At 41.2% G+C, this 19,986-nt stretch overlaps 1 protein-coding gene across 1 annotated transcript in view; it reads right to left on the bottom strand.

Moving 5' to 3' along the window:
• The window catches only part of DYNC1LI1 (dynein cytoplasmic 1 light intermediate chain 1), a 37,672-nt gene that overhangs the window by 2,664 nt on the left and 15,022 nt on the right, over positions 1-19,986 (bottom strand). The window contains exons 4-12 of the mRNA XM_090046455.1: positions 18,745-18,975; positions 12,543-12,712; positions 11,372-11,465; positions 8,585-8,720; positions 8,047-8,158; positions 5,883-5,942; positions 5,716-5,760; positions 4,194-4,314; positions 3,880-4,041 (exon numbers count right to left, since the gene is read on the bottom strand). Coding sequence (XP_089902581.1) covers positions 3,880-4,041; positions 4,194-4,314; positions 5,716-5,760; positions 5,883-5,942; positions 8,047-8,158; positions 8,585-8,720; positions 11,372-11,465; positions 12,543-12,712; positions 18,745-18,975 — 1,131 coding nt within the window. The remainder of the gene's footprint in view (positions 1-3,879; positions 4,042-4,193; positions 4,315-5,715; positions 5,761-5,882; positions 5,943-8,046; positions 8,159-8,584; positions 8,721-11,371; positions 11,466-12,542; positions 12,713-18,744; positions 18,976-19,986) is intronic.

Genomic DNA, 19,986 nt, shown 5'->3' with positions numbered 1-19,986 from the left:
ACCCATACTGATTGCCCCTGAACATGCTCTTCCCTGCTGGCCCCCTACAGATGTGCTCCCTGATGATTCTCTCCAAGATTTTCCCAAGCACTGAGGTGAGGCTTACAGGCCTATAGTTACTTGGGTCCTCCTTCCTCCCCTTCTTGAAAATTGGGACATTAGCCAGTTTCCAATCCCCTGGCACCTGGCCAGATTACCATAAATGCTCATACAGCTGGGCCAAGGGCTCTATGATGACCCCTGCCAGCTCCCTCAACACCCTTGGGTGGAGGGCATCTGGACCTGCAGATTTAAAAATGTTTAGCCCTTCCAGAATATCCCCAACTACATCTGTGCTGACTGAAGGTCTGACAGAGCTATCCCCAAGACTGTCCCTACTTCTAGTAGGTGGGATATCCCAGTTCCTGTTCAAGAAAACAGTGGCAAAGAAACTGTTAGAAATATCAGCTTTCTAGTCCAGCGTAGCCACAAGATACAAACGGTAATCTTGTAGGGGCTCTACATTGCCTGGTGCCCTCTTCTTGCTCTCAATGTATTTGAAAAAGGACTTTTGTTGTCTTTAATCCTGGCTGCTAGCCTGAGTTCCATCTCTGATTTGGCCTTCCCAATAGCCTTCCTACACCCACGGGCCAAGGAGTACTCCTTTTTGGTGATAGCTCCTCCCTTCCACTGGTTGTACACCCCCTACCTTGTAGTCCTCAGGCATTGCTGAATGCCCTTGTTGAGCCAAGGGGGTTTCTCTTACCCACCTTGCTTCTCTCTGGGACTGTTATCCTTTGGGCCTGGAGGATCGCCCCCTTAGAAGTACAACCATCCCTCATGGACTCCCATCTCCTCTACCTTCTGCCATGTTTCTCTAAAAGGCTAGTACAAAAAGGTATAGGCAACTTTTTCCAGCTGTAGGACACAATGACCTAGGACAGGCCAGGAGGCAGGTACCCACAGACAAAGCCCCCCACTGCCAAAGCTCCACATCTGAGCTGAATCTAGCCCACAGGCTGTAGTTTGTCAGCTTCAGGGACTAGCGCTCACAATCTAGTTATTTGCAAACTGGCTTAGAAATGTGTAGTGACTTTCACATGCAGGGTCAGTGATACAGTAGGGTTCATACACCAGTATATTAGCATCATCTTCCATACTATCCATGCTTAAAAAAACTTGAACATGACGACTCATTATCAGAATGATTCATAATTCCAATCATTGCAGGGACTTCTTCACACTTAAGTGTTATGCACACTTCTGGAGTTAAAGTAAAAATTATTTCATTCTGTTACATTAAATATGTAGTTACAGCAAATTAGTTCCACATACAGAGATACAAGAGCAGACAGATTAAGAGCTTTCAGCTGAATGCAACCCACAAAATAATGGTCTAATTCATAACCAGTACAGTGGCTGTCACCATCTTAAAAATGTAGCTACAGACAGCGCAGGATACATATGCAGAGTAAAAAAAACAACCTGTTTTCTACACCAGTACTCACTCACGTCAGAAGCTGGAGGAAACCATATTAATTGAAGAGCCACTATATGACTTGTGACATACAAATCAACCCAATTAAATACCTCAGAAGCTATGGAATAAGGCACCCCAATTGATAAAAGATAAAATGCAAGTGTGTATTCATGACTGCAGGAAGATGTCCAATTTATGCAGTAAAAAAAAAAAAAAGTTAATTTTCTTGGAATAGTGGGAGATAAGATGTTAAAAGGCCACTTGGGCAGAGAACAATAGCCTGAGTATCACTATAAAATACTAAGTTACTACAGTGTAAAAGTTACCTCAATTTCTACAAGGCTATATTGTATTTAGTTATCCCTTCTAACCAGTACTGCCTGCTGGGAAATAAGAAAAAAAAGCTGAAGAACTACAATGCTTTCAGAATAAAAACAAAAGTACTTGAAGTGCATTCTACAGGCAAAAATTAAACGACAGAAGGCACTGGAAAAAGACTATTAAGCCTGCATAACAGCCAATTTGGACCCTAAAAGGATAAAGGAATAAGAGACCAAGGCAATAACCATTTGGAGACAGTCCGTTGTTACACTGGCTTCTATCCGATCATTTGCACTGTAGAGATAACGTATTCTCCTGTATTCCTGCCCTACTCCATAACAACACACTGTTCCAAATCTGATACAAATTTTGGAAACTTTTTTCCTCTACAACTGAAGTTAATAAGTCTTCCATTAAGCACATCTACCACTATTCAGCAGAGCTACATAAAAGCTTGCTACAGAAAACACTCTTACCCCAAAACACAGTATTATGGACAGTAAAAGTTTTCTGAAGGCAAGATGCTTACTGGTCTTAAATTTATTACTAATGACCAATAGCTTCGCATTTATCTTGAAGACAACATTTAAAGGGTATACTGTACATATATGCATAGGTCATGCTGTGAATTCATACAAAAATGACTAGTAACAGACAAAACAGGCCCTGGCTGTAGTATACATTGCAAATCAATTCACATTACAGTAAAAAAATCTCATTTAAAAATTTTAGAGCATATCATAATAACAGTGTATTCTTCATTAAAGTACTGTATTTCAATGCCCAGTTTGCATGAGTGATTAAAGCGATGGTTTATCCTATAAGCCATTTATCATAGGGTAAAATCATATGGACATAACTCCATCTTACACAGCTGGATAGCAGCATCAAATCATTTAATCCTCTTGAGAGAGGACCAATACTATCAGTTGTAAAGGAAATGCACTTAAATCCAGCAAGTGATCGCTTTAGCAAAACAGTTACAAATTCCAGTAACTGTTTTGCTCTAGTGACCACCTGCTGGATTTAAGCGTTTGAGAATTTGCAACCAAGGTAAAAGGCTAAGGGACACGGAACTTGTAAATTCAAGTTACACAAGCAGTCATTGCATTTTAAACAACTGCAGGATAAAGGAAAATTAAGCCTTTCAGACAGTACTTTTTCCCTGTTTAAGAAGCCTTACGGTGTAATAAGCCATATGTAAATATAGCTCTATCTTATGGTGCGCTTTCAAGTGGAGTTGAAGTTGTTCGTTTTCCACGAAGATTTTAAAAGAAATGCTGTCAATTCCTTAAAGAGACATTCTGGATGTGAACAGTGAAACACTAACAAAACAACCCTCCTTTCCCCATGCACATAATAGGTCTTTATAAAAGCTTAATTTTAGTCAAGGATTCACTTTTAAGTTAAAATTTCAGAGGATGATGGCAGAGCCAGCTAAAATCTTAAGTTTTAGTCCTACATACTAGTACTGTTTTGTGTCCAACACAGCTTAACTTAGTTTTTAGTATTACACCAAATATTCCACTATTTGGAGCTATCAGAAGTTTGTATTACGAACTGAAACGAAGTTCTTAGAACAGTATTTTTCTCCCCTAAAGATTGATGTAACTTTACTAACGAATAGCAATAAAGGTTTCATATTGGTGCTATATTAGCTGTCAATATAATTGGGTACATTACAAAAAATTAGTGCTCTATTTCTTTTGTAGAATGGATTTTAAATTCAAATTGCACCCAAGTTGTCTTGTATACTAGCTGCAGAGAGAAACAAGCCAAGTACAGTAGAATCCATTATCTAAAATTTCCACAAAATTAAATGTGTCAGTTCCTCATCTGCATTTAGCTATGAAGCAATTTTTACAGTTACTCACTCAATGCCCGACAAGGTATGTTAAAGAGTCAACAGTTCCCATTTCATAATGTTTCTAGAAGATTCATTCTTCAGACCTTTCTTAAAAAAGATTTTACCATGCTCAAGACCTTTTGACTATAATGTTGTGACAAGATATAGATATAGCTACATTTTACCAATATTAAATGCTACAAATAAAAAGTATTCCACAAAGTTGTAGATGATACTTTATGAATAGTCATACCTGATTTTTTTGCTGAGGCTGGTAAATTGCTGCCAGCACCTCCAGTACCCCCTCCTCCTCCAGGGCTACCACCACCAACACCTGGACTTCCTGGAGAACCAGTTTTTTTACTCAATAAACTGTTGAAGAAGTTTGCAAGGACACCTTCACTTGTGGCTCCAGCTACAGTAGGAAAAAACAAACAAGCTACATTCTCCAAAGAAATGCTGATTACACTTTAAGTCAGTACATTGAAGGGCAAAGACATTTTTGTCTGCTTACTTAAAAAGGCTTAAAAATTCCACCTGCAATATCCTTGCCTACCAAAAAATTACCTTTCATGTTAGGGTCAATTTTTTTTGACCCAGTAGGAATAGGTGTAACGCTGGCAACATTGGATGTTACAGATCTGTTTGGGGTCCTAGGAGATCCTCCGGGAACTCTCGGCGAGGCATCCTAAGCCAAAGCACAAGATAAAGCACTCAACTGCTATTATATTCAATGTCTATTATAGAAACTGAATTAAATTACATTCTATTTTTTTATAGTACGTTACTTTTATACTGTGATACAATAGTGAAGTGCTGCATATGCATATTTTTTACAGACTTCATGTTATGTGCTCTAAGCCCCTGGTACTCGTTACATTTAAGATGCAATTAATCAGTTATAGTAACCCAGCTACATATTTCTTGTTTTATTGTACTATTAATTACCTAATTAAGCCACAGAATTGTTCCACAAGTATGTGCAATAATGGACACATTCCCATAGCACCTTAAACTAAACACGTATGGCATGGTTCCCCACTATGCTATATTGCAGGCCTCTGGGACAATACTTCAGTGCAGTCCCAAAGCTGGGACCCACAATCAGCTATCGGGTCTCAGGTCACAAGACACCCAGCTTTGTTTGCTGGCGTAGGGGGAACCCAAGATCAGTCTCCCAGGCTCCTACTGCACTAGCAAGTAGTAACAGTACAACTTTGGCTCCCCCAAAATTATACCTCTTACCACACATATGGTAGGACAGGAAGTGCGACTGTTGGGATCAGGGAATCGATCCCATCACACCATGTGCTGGGGACATAGATGTACATGCACTGTGAGTACATGCATAGTTCCAAATGTTAATATTTCCATTTATGACCCTAGATCACAACTAGAAGCAGTACAGGTGTGATGCAGTTCCTCAGACTGGCATACAAAGAAAACACATTGCGTTGGTCAGGTGTCAAGTCTCTGCATTGCCTGGATTAGGGGTGGCCAACCTGCAGTATGCATGCTACAGGGGATACTGGCAGCTTCTGTGTAGGGCATATGGCAAATTGGGAAGGGAACAGGTAGCGCAGTGGCAGGCAGGGTGGCAAAAAAAGCAGAGAAGCACATCAGACAGAGGAAGGGGATAGAAGTGGCACTCAGGGAGGGCTCATTTATGGCACGTCTGTTAAAAGTGTGGCCTCCGCTAACCTAGATCATGGAGAAGCTACACCCAACTTTGCAGGCAAGTAAGTTGTCACAAAATGTGGGGAAAGTCATTAGAGAAGCAAACAGCAGGAGAAATGAACTCTAGGGAGAAAACATGATTTTCACTGCTTTACAAAAGACCAGTGTAGTCGCTCAAATTCAAGTTTAAAAAGGCTCTTAGAAGAGCGACATTAACTACAGAAATTCATCTAAAAATCTTGGTCAATACTTCTGTCTCTTTAGATGCACTCAATCCCCAAATAAACTGAATAAGTCTTTTTAAAGCAATACAGAAGTATGAACATTTTAGTAAAACAAAACCCACAGATTGCTTAGCCAACTCAATGTCCCATTTATCTATTTTATAAAAAGAAAAAAAAGTTTTACTAACCACTGGCCTTCCAGCTGCAGTAGGTGGTTGTTTTGCTAGTTGAGACTGAAAAATAAGATAAGAGATATTAATAAGCTTTCTAACTAACCAGGAGAAAAAAAAAATTAATAGACATTATTAGAAGGATAATTAGTTGCTTAGCCTAGAACAGAAAGGCACAAACATACCTGCTGCTTCATAAGAAACACTTGGTCATCTTCTGCTACTATTTCTTTCTCATGAACAAACTGCAATATAAAAACATTCTAATATGTATGGGATGGAGAAATTAGGATACAATTAAGGAGTTAAATGCTTTCCCTTTATACCTACAGAATAGTATGACCAAACACAGAGGTATAGTGGAATCAAAACATTGTCTTCAACCTAAAAACACTAGAAAGTATGTTATATCTTTAGTTGCAATTAATAAAAACTTTGGTCAAATAAATGCAGAAGTAAAGACAAGATGCGAGATGGGGAAAGTATAGTTAAATATTTAATACAAGACCATCAGTGTATATTCAAAAGGTGTACTCAGAATGATTGCAAGATCCTTCAAAGATTGGAAGCTGGCAACCTAAAAAGTGTATGGTTTAGATTTAAGAATCTCAAAAATGCATGTCCAGAGATCAGGTATTACAGCTTGTGCTGGCCATCTTAATTCCAAAATGCTAACATTTTGGCTCAGGCATTTTTGAAATGTTGAATTCTGTAGCTGCACTGACAGACTATTATGCTTTTCAATACATCACTCCCATTTAAAGCTTGGGCACAAAGTTGACAGAATATTTCAGAGGCTACCTGGATAGCCAGTATGATAACACACACGAGAAGCAGCAGCAGCAGCAGCAACCATTATCAATAAGAATAAAAAAAAAAAAGCAAATCCATATTCAATTGGATTTTCTTATTAAAAAGAACCGACAGCTAACAGTGCAGCTGCTTCAGAAACGCTGTCAAACAATTACAGCTAATCTTTCCTTTACATTTGTAGCTGGAATTCTTAAAATTATTTTACATTAGTTTTTCTCTTGAGCTTAAAAAGTAAAGCACTCCACACTTGTGATCCACCTCATTTATGTAATAAAACCACACGCTCCAGTAAAACAGAAAGCCAATATCCCTGCATTCTACTACCTACCACCAACTACTATACAAAAGCAACCATTCTCTAATATTGCACCACCCTTATATTGTAGGCATTTCATTCAGTTTGCTAGCTTTTGTACTAAGTGAAAGAATCCAAGGATAAATCAAATCTGGAACAACTTATTTGCAGGTTCCACTTGGGAATAAAAAGAAGCCCTATGCATTAAGTGAGTTCCCCAGGTACTCATTTTACTCTATCAGTGCTATTAAAAGTAGACTAAGTCCCCTGCTTGGTAGGAGTAACAGCAATAAATCCATTTACCTTGGGATTTAAGTATTTGATTAACTATTGAGTTTACGCAGTTTGAGACTGGGAAAATAACTGACATTTGGACTACAACAGTGCTACTGAGTTCAGCTCTGGACACAAATAGTTAGGCAATATTTTCTTTCATCTTTCTATCCAGTGGAAAGAATAAAGTGCATCTTGGAAGATACTTTACCTGATTACAGTTTTATTTTTCAAGAGACTTTCTTCCAAGATTGGCCTTGGGTTCAGCCTTTGATTTTCAACAGGTACCGTTCCCTCTAAAAAAAAGTACTGCTAGTCAGGATAAGAGGGAAAGAGAACTCTGTCTATTATGGGAGAAGCTGGTGACTGAGGGGAGCAAACAGAAGACCTCACTTCTTTTTTGGAGAGACCTTTCATAATGGACCATACATAAATCTCACTTTACTCTCACTTTGAAGTCTGGAACACAGTGTAAGGATCCTATGGGTCAAGTGGTTCTTTATCTTCATATATGCATCACACAGAGGCTAGTCTACAGATTCAGTTTAAAAGTATCTCCATAAGGAGAGACAACTTATCAGAAACAACCCAAATTAGTTTTTGTGCCACTTCCAAAACTTGCTGTTGGAGTTGGAACCTGCTTTCAGACAGAGCAGAATACGCTAGTTGAGGAGAACATTATTACATGCAGAAACAGAACCTTCTTCCCTCTTAAATGCTGAACAGAAACAATACAACACAGCAAACAGTTTGTGGCAAACTGTTAGCTTCCAATTTTTTTTTTTTTTTTTTTCCAGAAAATATCTTGAGAACTCACTGAAAAAAGGAGAGGCAACAGAATGGACAAAGTTTTGTCCATTTATGAAAAATAACCAACAATGGGGAAAAGGAACATTTTAGAGATTAGCAATCCCACTGAAGTAGTTAACTAAACATTTTTCTTTGAAATATACTGAAATAAAAGTTACCTTTCTGACAGGAGGCTTTGTTATTATATCTTCAAAACTGTCATCTGCTTTTAGCGTCTGAAAATTCTCATGTAATATTCCTATCTTCTTGTCATTATCCCACCCTGCAGGACTGGAGGCAAAAAACAGTCACTGTTCTTCAAATTCATTTGAGTTTATCCCTCATTCATCCAATCTTAAATGTCAAAGTACTGCCACTGCAAAAAAGCCAAAGACTAAGAGGTCTAACAATTTTTCCTCCATGCCAGTTAGTAGTCAATAGTGCTGTCTGAGCAGTTCTTATTTGCTCTGCAAAACATGGTAATGAAAGCATTCATAGTGAATACTGTATTTTAAAAAACAACTTTGAAAACTGAGTTTACATTTCCCCTTAGAGTTGCAACTGCTCATCAATGCATTAAAATTGACACTCAAAAGGCCATGCCTGTTCTTACACTTACTGTTACAACATACTGATTCCAAGTTATTTCTATATCAAGCTATTTGTTTACCTATTGCACTGGATACTAAATAGACATGGACAATGTAACTCACTTACATAAATACTGCATCTTTTTCCACAACAACAGCTGGTACATTAAAAGGAAATCCATATAATTTCTGAACTATATATTTATACACTAAATCAGTATTTTTATTTTCCTTTACTGAAGTGTAAATGAGTGCTGCCCCATCTGAGTACATTTGTTAAAGAAAAGCAAGAACCAAAAAGGCTACTGGTAAACAAGTTAGGCTTGTACACACTAGAACACTGTTTCATTGACTAGATGCCACTTTTTCTTTCTTTTGTTTCACCCACCTGTATTCTCTTACCCTGGACCCTAGTTCTGCAACCAAGTATGCCAAGTCTCAGCTGCAAGACTAGGTGCCTAAGGTTGAAAACTTGCAAGTTAGGCATTGTTCCAAGCCTGACTAGGGCTTCGGATTTCCCCCCCCACCCCAACTGTATGTTCTTCTTTTCTGTAGTCTTTCTAGTCTAAAGCAGTGGCAGGCTGGATGGGTAGTGCTTATTCCATCCATGGGCTGGATCCAGCTGGTGGCTCCAATCTAGTGCCCAAAGTGAGTGTGGCAAGGGCCCATCCAATAGCGGTTGACAACCCCAACCAGGCCCTGCTGAGAGCAGGGAGGGTGGTAATGGGATGTCCCAGCCCTAACCCAGCTACGCAGATGGAAGAAGGCGTGATATGGGCTTTGACCTCCTGCAGGGCTTGGGATTTAGGAATTTAGAATAGGAAGGTGGTCACTAGTAGCTATTCACCCACTGCCAAATTTTGACCACTCAGAGCCCCGCAGGCCAGAGGTTAAGTACCCCGCTCTAAAAGAAATTTTTTCTTTAAAATTTTCTTTTTGCTGTAGTGCTAGTCAGAAGTATAGTTTAGAGCACTGGCATTTTGAAACATCATTTAGACCTTCTCTCAGCAAGGTCAGATGACTATACAATGCTGATTTACGGTACTTTTACTGGTATTTGAACAAATGCTAGAATACCAATAGCTTGTACCAGGACATAATGTACATGTGGCCAAAGGAAATAAAGTCAATTGATCTCTTCCTGCAGCACTTTTCAATTTTATGTGCCTTTCCATTACACCCCTTGCCTTTTATTTATTAGGATTTACAGAACTGTATTGCACAGCATTGGAACCACTGTCAGGTCAAAATGAATGATGTGTTACAGCTGTATACAATTATATATAAATTCTTGGGGTGGTACGTTATCATTTCAGGGAATACTTTTAAATCCAAGTTTAGCAGCCCCCAGTCCTTAAATTACCTGATCAGCATGGCACCAGGTTTTCCATTTCCCATGGAAAAAATGGAGAAAACCATGGATTCCTTGTTTTTAAAATTAGAGAGAATGCAGATTTCCCCTTTTAGCAGAGAAATCCGCTGATACTCTGTTTTTGCAGTTATTGCAGGCCAGCACAGTTCCAGCTTGCAAGAGCTTGTTGCAGAAAGGGTAGGAAACCCCCAGCCCTGCCCAGAAGAGGGAGAAGGGGAAGGGTGGGGCCAGAGCCTCTGAGTCAGCCACTGCAGAGCTCAGGCTTGCCCTTCACCCCCAGAGGCAAGGGGCTGCTCTGAGCACCACCGCCCCCAGGCAGCACATTGCAGCACCTCCCGTTCTCCCACCTCAGGCCACTCCCAGGAGCAGGGCTGGGTGGCCAAGGGCAGGGGTTCTCTTCTGCAGGCTGCACATGCGCTAGCCAGCTGAAGGGGTTTGCACATAGTAGCTCCCACCGCACCACCACCACCACCGTGCTCTACAGCTTTGCAGACAAGCAGCACAGCAGTGGCAGCCTCCCCCCTCCCCACTTACCTTCTGGAATAGGTGCCCATGTCTGTGTGGGGCTGGGAAGCTGTCATAGGGAGGGGGGTGGGGGAAAGTGAGGCAGACCTTTAAAATTGTAATCAATCATGGATTTTGGGTTTTAAAAATCAGCAATTTTTAAAAATCAGAGAAAAACAGGATCTCTGCTGATCAGGAAAAGGATTCATAGATTTCATAGACATTAGGGCTGGAAGGGACCTCAGGAGATCAGAGTCCAGCCCCCTGCCCAAAGGGCAGGAAGTCAGCTGGGGTCATAGGATCCCAGCAAGATAAGTATCCAATTTACTCTTGGAGGTGTTCAATGTAGGTGCTTGAACCACCTCCACTAGCAGACTGTTCCAGACCTTGGGGGCTCAGACAGTAAAGAAATTCTTCCTTATGTCCAGCCTGAAATGGTCTTGCAGGAGTTTGTGACCATTCGACCTCGTTATCCCTTGGGGCGCTCTGGTGAACAGACGTTCCCCCAGATCCTGGTGCTCACCCCTGATAAACTTATAGGTGGCCATCAGATCACCCCTGAGCCTGCGCTTTTCCAGGCTAAAGAGTCCCATGGCTCTCAGCCTGTCATCGTAAGATCTGTTTTCCTGACCTCTGATCATGCGCGTGGTTCTCTTCTGGACTCTCTCAAGCTTCTCCACATCCTTTTTGAATTGTGGAGCCCAAAACTGGACGCAGTACTCCAGCTGCGGCCTCACCAAGGCCGAGTACAAGGGGAGAATGAAAGGAAGTCAGAGTAACCATAAGGGAGGCAGCATACAAGATTTGTTCCATTACCTTTTAAAAGAAGAAGTCACAGTACTTTATAATACCAAGGAAGCAAACTGGACATGGCCTAGTATACCAGAATCTAGTTCTATTTAAAACAGTTCCTAACTAGGCTCAGGCTAATTTTTAGAAGAAATTTATTAACATTGTATCAAAACTGGTTGTAATTTGCAACTTAAGACTACAGGATATGCAATTTTTTTCTATACGTTTTGAATATTAGAAGGATACGCTGTAAACAAAACCGTCGAATATGTGACTGAATGAAGTCGAAGTGCTCATCTCTGTAATCATGTTCTTTTTCCAGGACACTAATGGCATCACACTGTTCAATTAAACACACGTAGTATTGCATATTAAGCACCTTATTAAATTAGCACCATCACTTCTCATCTTCAAGTTAAAAAAACTTGTCAAAATACTTTTATACAACAATTCAAAGAAGCATAACGGAACACATCAAGAATCCCATTTTGAGTAAACTCCCTGTATGGAAGTTTTAAACAGTGCAGTATCATGGCCACAAGCTTATCTGGGCAGAAAAAGATTTTACCCATGAGTAAAAGGCAGAACCATAGATAACTACCATGACAGAATTGGCCACCTACTACAAGAGGGGAAAAAAAAAAAAAATCATAGAAGCACCCTAAGAACTGAGGAATAATCAAGGCAGAAAGCACCTAAATGATTAACAATCACTTCCCCCTCTAACTATTTACCATCTCCTCCATCTGAAAATAGAGGGTAGTGAGTGAAGGGAGGAAATCAGAAGAGTAAAACTTAAAAAAATGATGTCACATGAAATTTAGCAGGATGGGAAAATCCTACTCATAAAACTGAGTATTATTATTTCTTTAAAACTTAGTTGATTTTAAGAGAAATTCTACCAAGGCTATAAATTGGATGACATTTCTGATCACTACATCATTTATTTTGGAATGCATGTTACAGACCTGCTTCTGTTGACACACCCATCAGTAATTCTGCTAGACTAGAACGACAAATTCTGCAGCTACCTTTTGTCCACAAAAAGCCACTTCCAATTTTACATGATTTTATCCTCATCTATTTTTCTCTTCCTCTACAGTAAGAGTTTTTTCCTACAAACTACCATTATGTTTTGAATATATTGGAAATTTAAATAAAATAGCACCCCCACATCCAGACATTTATTGGTCAGTTTTTAATGCTCAAAATTGTGTTAGTCTGTTCCAGGAAAAGAGCTTAATAATTAGCTCCCTCAACCACAAAAAAGATAAAAGTTTTTTTTAAAGCATACATGCAAACAAACCATTTCAAAGTCAGAATGCTTTCTCCAGTTTAAAGAAGATTTCCACCTCAAATCCACACCTGCCAATTTGTGTTAATTAAAATATTTAAAAATTAAAAGTCTGAAACAAACCTTTGTACAAACTACTACTACTGGGATGCCTAAATTGCATGTTAATGTATCTGCACCCAGAGGTAAAATCACGCTGTCGTCTTTGTCTTCCTGTAATGAGGTATTTCTTCTCTGTGGAGAAGCTGGGAAGTCCTCTCCTGGTTCTATATATTCCTGGAAGTCTCTTACCACTGAAAGGAAAAGGAAAAAAGAGTGATATTAATCCACTTAATGATTTCAGCAGTTTCCATTGGAAAACCTGATTTGTGTTTCTTCATCTTCTAGTTCAAAAAAACACCCAAGACACTGCCTATTGTTTGGCCTGTATAAAAAAAGACCGCTAATATAGTACCTGCTATACCCATGACTAATGAAGACGACATTAAAACTTCCTAACTATATAAATTAAGAGGATAATATTGACCCAATTGTTTAATATTTACTGTCACAGTGTCTAGATGCCTCAAATCAGATCCCTATTGTGAAAGGCCCTGCACATTAGGGCTGTGCAAAGCTTCAGATCATGATTCGGATACGATACAGATGCTGAATCTATGAATCCGAATTGAATCATGGTAAGCTTTAGGCTTTCCGAATCAATTCGGTCATAGGGTGTAATGGGGAAATCAATGAAATATCTGTAACTTCCTTGTCTTGTGTCCGATTCAGATGAAACTTGCAGGGATGGTGGCCTTTGCTGAGGGCATTAACGTGTGCCAAGTTTCAAGGTGATCAATGCAGGGGTTTGGGGGAAACTGCGCCTCAAGCTGTGGACAAGCAAAACTTATGACATGGGTGACACTGTGTTAAGGACCCCAGAACCCCTGCACCCATCTCCTTGACAGCTGGCAGGCTTTGTGGCCTCAGCAGGGGCTAGCAGGCCTGCAGCTTTCACCCTGCTGCACCTTAACATACACACCGAGTTTTGCTTGTCCACAGCTCAAGGTGCAGTTTCCCCTGAATCCCTGCACCTCTCTCTTTGAAACTTGGCAGGCTTTGTAGCCTCACCAGGAGCTACCATCCCTGCAGTTTTCACACCCCCACCCCCCGTAGTGTAACACATACACGTGACATGAGTTTTGCTTTCAAGAATTTGGGGTGCAGTTTCCCCTGAATCCCTGCACCTATCTCCATGAAACTTGGTAGAATTCATGCTCAGCAGAGGATACCACCCCTGAAAGTTTCTTCCAAAAAATCAGACAAAAAACAACAAAGTTCATTGATATTGATCCCCCATTATACCCCATGGCCGGATCTCCAAATCAGCTTCGAAGCTGATTTGGCCGAATTGAAGCAGGAAAGTAATTCAGAGCTCCAAATCAAATCGCTGGCATCCAAAAAAAAAATCGGCTAAATCCAATCCCGAATCAAATAGTTGCCTATTCACACAGGCCTACTGCACACACATTGAACAAGGTGACAGGAAAACATAGAAGAGGTATACTAGGTAAGTATCAATCAGTGTTTTTTCCATGGACAGCCAGATATACATAGGGCTACAGTAAAACATGTTTGTATATGATACAGCAGGAAATATATGAACACAGATCTCTTGTACATAAGGTAATTGGGATACTGTAATAACTATGCTTAAAGAGCAGGCTTCATGCAAACCTGCTGTCAATTTTTCTTGCGCATTTGCCATAATTAATTTATGAAACTGCTTCTCTTCACCTTATTTAAATTCCTGAATCTTGCACCATTTTGGTGGTATTCATGCAAGAGCCTTGTCTCACTCCCTAAATAAGAAGGGAGCCCTTAAATTTAGCACAGCTGGTACACTCCACAAAAAAAAAAAAAAACAAACAAAAACCCTCCCCCCTGCAAACACACTGTCATCTCACATTCCTTAGCAGAGCTGAGCTATAGAGACTACATACAGGGCAAAATTTTGGTAATTTGCATGAGGAAGCCAAGAGTTCTGCACAATTCCCCACTTCTCTTCAACTGTTCAGGCCTTTGTACCATTAAACAGAATGTATTACACACCTTAATTCATTTCAATTACTTTGCCTCCTGAATCATTCCCTCTACTGACTTTACAAATGCCCAGTAGCAGAACTCTTGTACCATTTATGGCATATACTCGCTGCATAGTTAACTCTGACTTTACCACTTTTTGGACCAAAAACAGCCCTCCTCTCCAAGTTTGGTGGTACCTTCAAGTGTGGACTATTTGGCTCATCCAAGTCTGAAACTAAAACCCAAGTGAGATTGTTCCCTCCTGCTGGTATCCCCCCCACTATGGGGTGAAGAATTACCAAAAAAGAAATTATCACTGAACTGTTCCAAGTTTGCCACAATACCTTCTTACAGACATGCACAAAACATTGTCCCACAACTCACTAGGAATTTGCATGGTGCTTAGCCTACAAAAAACCCCCTCTGTAATTCATCCATCTAAACAAACCAGTTTCCTTTACATGTTCCATTATAATTCAATTTCTAGCTTCAGCAACCTACATTTGAAAGCCACAAAAAAAGCCAGCAGTGAAAGAAGAATTTAAAGTGGACCAACTGCGATACTATGAGCATGAAAAAAGCCAAGCCGAAAACAAAAACATTTGTACTAGCCAATCGCCCCCCATCATTCCTGACAGGCAGTCAGGGACAGAGCACTGTACCATCTCCCAGGTCTCTTCCACCCTGCACTGCCTCCCAGGAGCAAGGGGGAGGGAAGCTTGCCCTGCCATCCCCTGTCCCCCTTAGCTAGCACCCCATGCCACTGCCACCTCCATGGAGAAGGGCAGGGGCGAGGGTGCTGACTTCACCCCCCACCCTGCTTTGTCCCTGCCATCATGGCAGAGTGCCACTGCCTCTTGCCCAAAACACTCTTGGAGCACTGATTGGCTGCCGAGACAACCAATCAGAATGCAAGTAAAGTGTTAGACAAAGGCCTTTATAATGTTAGAATTCTTATTTGTATTTTATGGCTCCCATGCCTTACAAGGAATAAAAACATCCTCCAGTTAAGGGCTGCCTTAAGATTCTTTTGTCTTCCCGAAACACAAAAAGCTACCACTACTGGACTTGCAGCATTATATATGCAAGTCACAGAATTTCAAGCCTTAAGAACTTCAGTGCAATACTAACTGGCTATGTTGCCAAGTGCTTTTCTGATTTTTTCCTTTAAAAAAGGAAACAAAGGAAACTGATTACTGCATAGTATTTGTTACTGAAATGTATTATGGTACTTAGATATTTAATATCTGAGCTCTTCAAGTAAATCAAGACTAGTTTTAAAGAAAATAAAATAAAAGGATGGATGGTAAATGCCACAGTGAGGCAGAATTTATTTTGAGGATGCAACATTATAGCATTTACAATGAGATTCAGTCATTAGCCCAAAGCCTCCATCTCAGTATAAAGGAAGCTGCCTCCATATTGGTTCTAATTAAGGACAAGATTCTGGAGCAATATTTTTCCATCAGTTTAAGCATATTTTGTGTAGCAATTGAACAAAACTAAATTATTTTGTGGTAAAAATGGCATCAACAGATATTTAACCAAACACGCAATGAAAGTTTCTTAACATCATTTCCAGAAGTTTGAGTTACTACAGTAAGCCAGTGATGCTCACCCTTTTCAACTGGCAAGCAGAATGGGCAGTACCAGGTCTGTTCATAGGCCCAATCAAGCTGGTGGTCCTGATCTAGTGCCCAGTGTGGGTGCAGTGGGGCCCTATCTGGCAGTGCAGAGCAGGGCAAAGAGCAACCTGACCCATGGGAGAAGAGAGCTTGACCCTGGCCCCACAAAGAGGTGTGTGGGGGGTGGAAACCCTAACAGCCCCAACCTAGCCCTAGCAGGGGAGAGGGGGCAGGGTTCAGCGTGGAAGGGCTGGGGGAGAAAAAGGTGGCTTAAATAAGGCTCCAATGTGCTCTACGGGGGGGGGGGGGGGGGGCGGGGGCGGGGAAGAAGGCATGGCCCAGCCTCAATCTAGTCATGTTAAGGGAAGGAGGCATGGCAGGGACTCTGACCCATTAAAGGGCTTGGGAATTTGACAGCAGGGAAATGTGGTCATATTAATGGCCACTGCTCCCCCACTGCTAAAATTCAGCTCAGAGCCCTGTGGGCTAGATACTATGGGTCTGCCGGCCACATTTGGCCCATAGGCTGGTACTTGAGCACCCCTGCAGTAAATAATTTAGCATAGCATACTTCTAGTTTCTAGCAACTTAATAGCCGTGGTCCATTTCCTCAAGGGCATATCATAGCCCTCAGACTTGACTGAGATCAACTGCTATGATTTAACCTTGCTTACATATAATACTGAAGGATCTGTATTTTAAGTATTCTTCTCCCTCTTTTGATAATTCAGTTTTCCTCAGACTAAGAATGAGTTCAGCAATCCCTGTATGGAAACTACTACTGCAACCCAGAGTTATTCTTTTCAAAGTTAGATGAGGAGTAACTTAGTGTCAAAACATGCACTTGGTGTCAAAACAGTCATTTATATTTGAACAATCTTGTGCTTCGTATATTTGAAAGTTCTATGTGCACATCTACGCAGTTTTGTATACACTTCTCTCTGTAGTAGTACAAGAGTTCAAACACTGAGTAAAAATACTTCAGCCTTAGATCATGATATACCCAAAACAGCTATTCTACTGATAGAATTTCAGACTCATTTTGTCCAAGGAAGATACAATCAGTCACTTGACTGAGACAGAATGTGCCTGTATACTGCCTTTTAAGACTAACAGCATAAATCTAAGTTGTATTATTTGAAGCAGATGTTTACCTACATACAGTTTTGAGGAGCAAAGCTTTTAGAAAGGTTTCATTGTTTTTTTGTTTTGTGAAAGGGAAGGAAAACAGAGAAAGTTACTGAAGCCAGGATGCATTTTAACACACCTGAGGTAATATAAAAACCAGAAAATTAGTGTCACAGGGCGGGGGCCCAGGAGCAGCCGTGATCTCTCCTGGCATCCCCTACCACGCCAAGTCAGCAATCAAACACCCTCGTTCTCGCCTGCCACATCTTTGATGGTATCCGTTTTATAAGGGAGGCTGCCTCGTGTCCCTTTGGACACGGTGCTCTTATTTCCTGGCCCCTATTCGGTATAGATTGATTTGGTGCACCCAGCCTTATGGGTTATGCGTGATTCCTACCACCCCTTATACCACGCCCCAAGCCTCTCAGATGTACCGGACATTGTTGAGTCAAATTACTATTGCCCACGCCCTTGTGGACGCCCTCCGGGCTTGTCTTCTCCTAGTGGCCCACACTGGGGCCCTTCTCTGCGCCCTCATCCACACTGGGGCTTCCCTCAGTACTCTTGCCCTCTCTGGGGCTTCTCACAAGCACCCTCTGGGCTTCTTGTCGGTGCCCACACTGGTGCTCCTCACAGTTGGGGCTCAGGTGGCCTTAGCTGTGCCTGGCCCCCAGACCTCCTTCTCGGGTCTATAATTCTTTTCCAGCACAGGCAGCCTAGGCCTTACCTGGCCCTCAATCCAGACTGCTGTGCCCTCTCTGGCACCAGGAACTCCCATGCTACTGGGGAGCTCCTAGGAGGCCTCCTCCAACCCCTTATAGCCTCACCACCCCCCAGATGGGGTCTGCCGGCCACATTTGGCCTGTAGGTTGGTACTTGAGCACCCCTGCAGTAAACAATTTAGCATAGCATACTTATAGCCTCACCTGGTCCTCCAGTCTTATAAAACTACCAACAGAAAACTCAACCCCCTGGGCTACAACATAATCTCCACACCATCCAGCTAATCATTGTTCAAAACCCTACCAGGGCTCGCTCCACCCATTCCTCAAACAGAAGCTGCTCAGGCCATCTGGCTTCTATAGGCTGCAATATTCCAGCAAAGCTCCTTCACCCTTCGATGTTAACAGGGAACTGCCTGCTTGGCCTCAGCCTAGGCTGTTTATATCGGCCAGGCCCTGCCCCCTTCTGGTCAGCTGACCCCTGTGGTTGCCCCAGCAACCAGCACCTGTCCTTCCTAGGAGCAGGCACTTCAGTGCCCTGTGACAGTTTTGTGAAAGGGAAGGAAAACAGAGAAAGTTACTAAAGCCAGAAGGTATTTTAGAACACCTGAGGTAATATAAAAACCAGAAAATGAGAAAAATTAGAACTGTAGCGTTCCAAGTCCTAATTTTACTAAGTTTCCAAAGCATGCAAGAGAGACTGAATCAGAACAGAAGTTAACTATTCCAAAAGGTCATTAAGTACCACTTGACTTCAGTTTTCCCCCACACTTTCCAAACACTCACACTTTTGTTCCATTTCTTTAATTTCTTCCGGAGGAATTTTTAATTTGTCAATATGCTCTCTTACAACACTCGCCCATTTCTGTAAAGAATCCAGTGCAGTCCAAGGCCTAGACATGTCAACCACCAGCATAACCAGAGTGTCCTTTAGAGAGCTAGCCTCCATTGCAAATTTAAGGAGTCCTTTATGATATAGGTCACCATCCAAGATCCACACATTGCATCTTGTTTGATCTGTAATAAAAAAAAAAAAAGACAATATGTTTTTTAGTTTACATTTTAAGAAAAGAAGCTTTATTCAGCAGACTGTTTCTAAGTATTTTAAAATTGTGCTCATTCTAATTCCTGGTTTTGGTCTCTTCCCCAGAAAAGGTTGTATAACACTCAAGGAAAATAACCTACCAATACAGAATGGGCATGAGGGAGATTTTAAACTAAGTAACTTCTAGACAAATTAAGATACATTTAAAGTGGGCTTTTTTCCTTAATAAATAAGTTTTTGTAACCAGATACCCAAAGAAGTTAAAACCCACCACAGTCAACATTTGAACTATTCTGCAGATTCAAAAAGTTAGTACTCATAGCATTAGTGGGAAAGAGTGCTTCATTCTCAGCACTCAATATTTTAAGGTAAGATCAGTGGTTCCTAACCTTTTTAGGCTCCAGGCACCCCTAGATAAACTCAGCTATTTGTCGGTCCTAGGCCCCTCACTGTAGTCTTCCGATCGTATCATCTCTGTGCAGCAGTCTGACATTAGCTCGTGTTAGGTAATACTAACAAAGATAGTCCTTGCTGACAGAGATGCTCCTTGCTGGAAAAGTCCTAACTTTGCTATGGTATGATAGCATTTAGCACGTTTTACTGCTTGAATGCTCAGATGCTAGTGATTTAAGCACAGTTAACATGTCCTAAATGTAACATCTGACAAGCCCCTTACAGACCTCAATCCTTCCAGCCGACACCATCCCTGCATCTCTCCCCCACCCCAACTACATCAGATCACAAGATGTTTGTGGTCTCCCTGCAAATCCTTCTAACCTTCTGTCTGCTTCCCAGTCTCTCTCCATTACTTTCATCTACCATACATATCGGCCTTCATCTCCAATTCTGACAAACTCCCTTTCCTCACGTGATAAACCGTACCCTCCTCTTGCATGTGCCACCTCTTAATGCATAATATCTCACAAAAAGGACACAATGCAATGGGACAATTCCCCTTCCCTTGGTTTCCCCTCTTTCCCTTT

The sequence above is a fragment of the Crocodylus siamensis genome, chromosome 5 (assembly GCF_052110815.1).
Source record: "Crocodylus siamensis isolate JL-2025a chromosome 5, ASM5211081v1, whole genome shotgun sequence".
Taxonomy (NCBI): Eukaryota; Metazoa; Chordata; order Crocodylia; family Crocodylidae; genus Crocodylus; species Crocodylus siamensis.
The sequence above is the reverse complement of the archived record's forward strand: the minus strand, read 5'-3'. Positions and strand labels throughout refer to the sequence as shown.